The 7,448-nt window shown below is 36.3% G+C and overlaps 1 protein-coding gene across 1 annotated transcript; it reads right to left on the bottom strand.

Annotated features, from left to right (window-relative positions):
• Nucleotides 1-5,320: 5,320 nt before the first annotated feature.
• LOC109539123 (odorant receptor 85b) lies at nt 5,321-6,114 on the bottom strand. The gene is made up of 4 exons (XM_019906727.2): nt 6,027-6,114; nt 5,891-5,980; nt 5,676-5,831; nt 5,321-5,612 (listed from the first exon to the last, which is right to left on the bottom strand). The coding sequence occupies exons 1-4, from the start codon at nt 6,033-6,035 to the stop codon at nt 5,562-5,564; spliced, it is 306 nt and encodes a 101-aa protein (XP_019762286.1). The 5' UTR covers nt 6,036-6,114; the 3' UTR covers nt 5,321-5,561.
• Between the last annotated feature and the right edge of the window lie 1,334 nt (nt 6,115-7,448).

Raw genomic sequence — 7,448 nt, 5'->3', positions numbered from 1 at the left:
GTTTAGTTGTGTTTCATTAATTATTTTGTGGATTTAAATTATTTATAGTTTGGGTTAAACTAAAAAATCGCTTCAAAAGGATTCCTTAAAGCGTCAACGAACAATTTACCATGTGTACATATTTTTATGGTTACCGAATTTTAAAAAAACGACGAACGCTTTAATTCAGCCGAATTTCAGCGCGCCAAGTAAAAATCCATAAATTCATTATTAGTTATTCTCTCCTTAATATACTAATCTGTCTGTATTGGTTTAAATTAGGTAAATAATGTATAGAATTTCACTTATTCAACTTAACCTAACTTATACACATAGCTGCTTTAAAAGTAAAATGAACTCGTAAATTTGTATTTTGGGCATCACGAGAACAATATGGTGATATGGGATATGTGGAATTGAACCGCGAGGGTTCTTTGTGCACTGTACAAGGTAGAATTTGCCCAGAACACAAAGTACGATCGAAGGCATCTACCTCATCATTAGCTTTTTGATCGTACTTTCATTAAAATGATCCTAGCAACTAAAAACATTGATTTTCATTTAGGATTATCACGCCTAGCTGCTTTGAACCATACAACTTTATGTGCATAATCATGAGGAACGGTTGGAAAGAGTTTGCTTGGAGCACTCATTGAGGTATTCTTGCATCCTGGCACAAAACACCACTTATTTTGTTATCCATACATGTCAATATTTTCCATTACGCAAGATAATATTGATAATGAATAAAATAATGTTAATCACAATATCTTAAATAATAAAACAAAGCTGCAAAAACAACAAAACAAACACGAGACACTTTGTTGATATGACCTGCTACGTCACAATCGGGATAGGCAACCGACGATACGGATTCGGATTTTTAAATTTGCTTTAAAATTATTATGGAGACTTTTTTTTGCAAAAAATATTATATCAGTGTAATGTTTGCCATACATACTTTCTATATATCAACATTTAAAAAAAGTGAAAACACACTATTCAATAAATGCTAAATGAGGAAATCTGGGGCCACATACAATAGTATCTCTTGTGCTAGAGTTACTCAGAAATTAAATCCAATTTTTCAAAAGTCCTATAATTTTACTTCAATTCAGATATTTTTTTGAGCAGCCCGTTCGGCGCTCAAATCATAAACAGGCTATTCCCCTTTATCAATTTGTTACATTCGCTGGTCTTAATTGGGAATGAGAGGGAATCTTCGGGAAATATTACTGTTTCTCCAGAAGGAATACACTGTTTCTCCAAAAGGAATACATTTATTTTGTCTGATGAAAGCTTAGTTTTGCAAATAATATTATTCCGTATATTACGTATAAGCTCATTTTATCAAACTCGATGTATTCAGATAGCTAAGAGGAGATTGAGGCAATAATTGCCCACTTTTCAACAGGTCAACACGTCCACGTCTTGCGGTGCTGCAAATGAAGAAATATATCCCAGAAACGGATAAAAACTACAACCTGATATTAATTAGAAAATACGTTTACTTTTAATTACTTACATACGTTTTTCCGCAGACTACCGACATGTTTTTCGTGAGCCACGTATTACAGGGTGTTATCTCTTCCCATGGATGGAAGATTTACCGACTGGGCGAATAGTTCCGTTTGCTGTAGAAAGTCAGCATCAAAACGTGAGAACTAAACGCCCTGTGCAAACGTTACCATTGCCCCGTCAAAATCCGGAGAATAAAAACGTGACTTTCATTTTGATGGATTTGTTCTTCCGGCGGACAGGAGCCCTTCCGGTGGTAAAAAGCGAGTAATACCTAACTAAATCATATCGCCGCTTGTCAACTGTTTACGTGATGGTACTGGCGATGGTTCTGTTTAAAGAAAGTCGCCTCTCCTCGGATGAATATTAATGGCTCGTATATTTCCTTCTTGATTGTTCCAAACCAGGGAACTTATTGAATTTGTAATTCAGAGTTGCTAAGGGGAACCCTGAAAGGAAGTTTCAAATCGATATGGTACTGAACCAACAATCCACCCATATCACGCAACGGCGATCGCCGCGAAATTCTACAAAGCAATTGGCCTTTCCATCAAATTTATTACTTCGCGGTCCTTCGGGCAGGTTGTTATTCTCCGTAAGAAATTAACTCATCCAATTAAACACATAATGCCGCACGTGATGAATGTAGTCAAGACATGCCACGATCCTAATAATGTCTCTATAGACGAGCCTTATGATCGGCTTAATTCAGGAATCTTTATTTTAATGGTTAAAGCAACTTACGAATTGAATTAATGGCCTTAGAGGCAGTATAAGGCGACCTCGTCAAAGCTGCCATTAGCTATTTTTCTCTGGTTTTAAGATCAAAAAATTTCCCGGAGGAGAATGGAAGTATTTGTTTTCAGGGTGTTCATTTCGTCAACTAATCCATCATCCGACTTGCAAATCTGAGCAATTTTCTTTAAAGCGTCGGACTTCTGCATGGAAAATGAAAAAAAGCTGAATCAATAAAGAAGACAGAACACGAAGACTTAGTCAGGAGTAAATAAATATAATTTATATAAGCATGAAAGTGGTTTCGGTCAAAGGTTTGCCGAAATGAAAACACTGTTTTCCTTGGACCCTGGTTTCAAACCTTTTCTAACCATCTTCAGGGCTCTTTGGGAATGATATAACAGAGTACAAATAGATTCGAGGACGATTTAAAATTATAAAGCGATTAAATGGGGTCCAACCTGAGTTATTCCAAGAGAAACGGAAAAAGGTGCAATATAAAGGCTTTGCTTTCAAAGACAGCAAAGAAATTGTGAATTTTTTGATGGTCTGTATTTCTTACGATAAATTATTGCAAAATCTGAAATGAAAGGCTTTTACAGAATGCTGATTAACGTTAATAAGTACGAAAGAAGAAGCGGATCCAAGGTAAATTCGGAAGTTGGGAAAATCTGTTATAAACAAGCGGGTCTGGAACTGTAGCTGAAAAATCATCAACAGCATGAATAAGTAGGAGGTCACACAAAAAGCTGACAAAGCAAAGGAAGAATAAATAATTCAGAAAATGTTCAGGAAATATAGTAAAATGTTCCGAATTATAAGGACGAAAAAGTTAAAAGAAAGTGACTATAGACGGATTAGTTCCTGTTAATCGCAACTTGAATAATAGTAAGGGATTTTTAGGGATCATAGAACAGAGTATCCATAGACTTGGATGTGACTGGTGAATTTTAAAATCGATTAAATGAGATTCAGCTTGAGTTAGTCAGAGAAATAAAAAAAATCTGCAAAATAAATCTTGAAAGTGAAGATAAAGAAGAACTTCGAAAGGAGAAGAGGGAAGAAAATGTGAATGTTTTAAATGTTCTGTATTTATTCTGATAAATTGTTATAGAACCTAATTTCAAAGACATTCTTCGACATTAATGCCGAAAAATATTAAGAAGCAGAATAAAAATGCGGATTTAATTCACATCTGGAAGATGATGAATTATCAAAAGCATGAAGAAGTAGGAGAAGATTACCCAAAAACACCTGACAAAGCAGTAGAAGCAGAAGAAAGGGAGCAAAGAAAATGCGAATGTTTTTTTAAGTTTTGTCTTAGTTCCAATAATTTTTTACTAAACTTAATGCGAAAGTATCTGACAATTATGCCGAAAAATATTAATAAGCAGAAAACGACATGCGCATTCACGAGGAATCTGGAAGTTGAGAATACAAAAATGTTTCAAAAAATATAGTATCAATAAAACTAATTGTAATTTGTAACGAAAATGATTAAAATACTGTTACTATTGACGGAATTGCTTTCAAATTGAAAAACGATTCAATCGAATCGAAAGGACGAAAATGCGAAATAACGCTTGGCAAATGAAGATGAACGTTATGCTTCGAAAGAGAGCAATGAAAATGTGAATGTTTAAAATGTGTGGGATTAATTAAGATAAACTATTACAGCACCTAAAACGAAAGGCTGTTTAAGAAAAAAATGGAAAATGGCTAAACTTTATATTAATTTTTTTTTCGTTCTGTATTTAATCCAATAAATTGTTACCAAACCGCAACTGTTACTAAAGCAAAATAATCGATTCGAAAAAAATCTGAAAATTGGTAAAGGTTATTAGAAAACACGCGAGTATGGAGCTGAAGCTCATAAAGCATCGACAGCACGATGAAAGAAAAAAGACACACAAAAACATCGTACAAAGCAGAGGAACAAAAAGAAAAACAAAAATCGTTCAGAGGAAAAGACGCACATACGAAAGGACGATGCAACATAAACCCCAAAGTTGGAACAAGTTAAGGAGTTGGTCCTAACCAACCAAAAAAATATCGGATTGTGGCTAGTAAATGATCAGCTTGAAGAAGCAGAAATGAAGATCACACAAAAACCAGAATACTGAACTTAAAAAGGTCGATAAGTATTTTATAGTTATGCTGAAAAAGTTTATTAAGTAAAAAGAAAATGCGGATTCAGAAGAAATCTGAAAGTTGACAAAAGCTTCTAAAAAATAACCGGACGAGAACATCACACAAATACAACTGACAAATCAGAGGAAGACGAAGTAAAACAGAAAGCTTTCAGATAATAACGTAAAAATAAATAACTTGACTGGTACTGAAAATCTTCAACTATAAACGAAAGGAGGAAATGCTGATTCAACTTGAATCTTAAAGATGTAACAAGTTGATGAGGTGCTGTTAACAAACATGCCAAAATGGAATTGTGGCTGAAAAAATATGAACTGGAAGAAGCAGTACATGAAGATCACACAAAAACCAACGCCACAGCAGACAAGGAAGAAGAAAAGAAACAAGGAACGTAAAAAAATTATGCTCTATACATATCTAATGAAAATGATCGACGGGATATTCACCTGCACGTATCGGCTGGACGCCGCCCGTCCTAATTTAAAACTCAACAGTCGTCATCGTCGATAAGTATTACGAACGCGTCCTGTATACAGTGTACTACCAAGTATGACTGCAGGATATGCACCGAATTTATTTTTGTCGTATAAATAATTTTTATGTGAATCTGATATCGTATGCACAGTCGATAGCCAAAAATCGCCGGATGTCTGGCGAACTGCACTTGATAGTACCATATGCGGTGACATTGTTAAAACATGTTTTGAACGTTTATTTCGAATTAGGAGCACAAAGCAGGTTTAATGTAACATTGTTGACGCTCACAGCAATGTGATGGTGTTTAAAAACACTGCATATCAAGGCAAAAATAATTTTCTCATCCTGCAAAGACAGTAAATGGACGTAAGTACATATGCCGAGAACTTTGCAAATTTGCTACACAGCAACACTTTGGCCGAAATAGGGAAAGGACTAGTTTAATTTAAGAGTCTGTTCATAGTCATAACTTAAATTTATTAAGAGAAAATATAACAAAGTACTGTGCTGGTTCTATTAAGTTGCAAATAACTGAGTTGATAATGGATGTAGAAAGGTTGCTGCTCAAGTTCGGTGCATATATTTACTGAAAACTGTGCTTTCCCTAGTCAGCTTGTTCCTCAAGTCACATTGTGAGCTATTCTGAACAGGTATTAGGAGCAGCTTTTACTATCAAGCGAATTTGCTGCACTCCTATCAATCTAGGATGTCTTATTGATCAGAGTAAGGTAGGAATACGATGTTTTAATAATCTAAAACAAATAACCAGCACATTGAAGGCAAATACTACACTCACCTACCATCCGTTATCTCACCACTAGCAGAAGGCTGAAATTGAAGATTCCAAAAGGAATGGCATCCATGCAAAGTGGCTTTTGGCATCGCAACATAATAAGCTGCGAGTCTTTGGTAGTTGACGTGATATTGTCGTACCATCTGGCTTTGTAGACAGCGTCCTGAATATCGTAAGTCTATAGATGTAAGAGTTGTTGCATAAAAAACTTGCAGATTTAGCTGTTTGGATACTCACTTGGTCTCGGATCTTTTGCCCATTTTGGCACACTAAAAACACTGCCATCGCATAACCTATTAAATGGAGCATCGGATGGATGGAGTATTCCTAAAAAAAATGTATAGCGAAAGAAGAAAAGTGGTGGCAAAAGCACTTTAAGCATTTGAGTCCCAATGCAACTGAAGACAATTGAGGCGACAAAGGACAGTTGACCGCACACCTTCCTCGCAGCTCCGTTCAGTTCTTCTATAGTGCTTCGTACAACAAAATAATGTAGCCAACACCCATTTTGAAAGTAATTTAAATTGATTTACCTACCTGATAATATCCTGATGATACTGAATGCAAAACCGTAGCCTGGCCCTTCTAATCTCAAGTTTATCGTTGTCCAAAGCGCTCTCAAAGAGCTGCTTGAGATGGTGAATTTTGGCGATTATCAACTCCCCAGCCTCCCATATGATGTAGGTCAACGTGGCTGATGGAGGAACATAGGAAACTGAACAAAAGACTTTAGAGTTGAGGCATGCGCGATGAATATTGTAACCCACTGCAAGAAATCAGTTGACAAATGACGATGATTGTCTTTAATCCGGGCTCAATATCATCCTCAGGCCACCAGAGCGGCGTTAAAGTTCTGCAAACATCATGGATGTTGTGCTCAGCGTTCCACCGTTCACATGGTCCTAAAAGAGCCTCATTTCACCAAAGACTTAACGAAATTTCTTGTTGTGAACCTGGATCGACAATATTGATGATTCCGTAGATGATAATCCCGGTACAGCAATAGAGGAAGTAGATCCACGAGAATCGATTGCATTTATCAATAACCTGGGACATCTTGGGGGGCATTCCAAACTTTGATGTGTCAGTGATGTGGAAGAAGACGCGCGACCATTCTTTAACGTTCAATTCGAACATAATGCACAGGAACATTGAATTAGCCAGACCGGTGAAGCCCACAATGTCTTCGGATATGTCCACAGGAACATTGTCTGAAACATGTTCGGATTAAACCGGCTACGTCTAAATTAAATGATTTTGATGGTAAGGTAATATTAGCATGATAGAAGATCAAAACATAAAAAGAGATGATGAAAGCACATGTCTGGGAATAAAAATGACGAGGACATAACGAACTGAGGAAGCTATAAAGAACAGGATAACCAAAGGAGATCAAGTAGTGGGGCACTGATCTCAATATTATGGCAGGCAAACATAAGACAAGACACAGAAAAACGAATATAAGGTACCCTATTAAAACCAGCTGCTCTAAATGGCTCAGAAGTGTGACAATTAATACAAAGAGTTAAGGATAAGCTATGAACAATCTGACGGCCTCTCTTCTCTGAACGATTTTTGAAGAAGAGCCGCGCGAAAGCATAGTTTGGAGCACGTGATAAATAAGCACATCAGAGAATGTGAAAGAAACAATTTTAGAAGACATTGAAAACATCGATTAATACGGTATGGACGTGTAGGACGTATTGGGAAAGAAATACTGCCGAGGGAGAATTGAATTGAAGAGAATTTTTCAAAAGACGGTGGACTGGAATCCAAAGGCATATGAACGCTCTTC

The sequence above is a fragment of the Dendroctonus ponderosae genome, unplaced genomic scaffold, assembly GCF_020466585.1.
Source record: "Dendroctonus ponderosae isolate FM_Combo_2020 unplaced genomic scaffold, Dpon_F_20191213v2 Dpon_F_20191213_9, whole genome shotgun sequence".
NCBI lineage: Eukaryota > Metazoa > Arthropoda > Insecta > Coleoptera > Curculionidae > Dendroctonus > Dendroctonus ponderosae.
Note: the sequence above shows the minus strand (reverse complement) of the source record. Positions and strands in the feature narration are given on the sequence as shown.

What these genes read in the sequence shown, in the direction of transcription:
- LOC109539123 (XM_019906727.2), bottom strand. An exon ending in GGCAAAAGATCCGAGACCAA is followed by an intron (nt 5,832 to 5,890) that starts GTGAGTATCCAA and finishes TTACATCTATAG; the next exon opens with ACTTACGATATTCAGGACGC. An exon ending in ATTTCAGCCTTCTGCTAGTG is followed by an intron (nt 5,613 to 5,675) that starts GTGAGATAACGG and finishes TATTTGTTTTAG; the next exon opens with ATTATTAAAACATCGTATTC.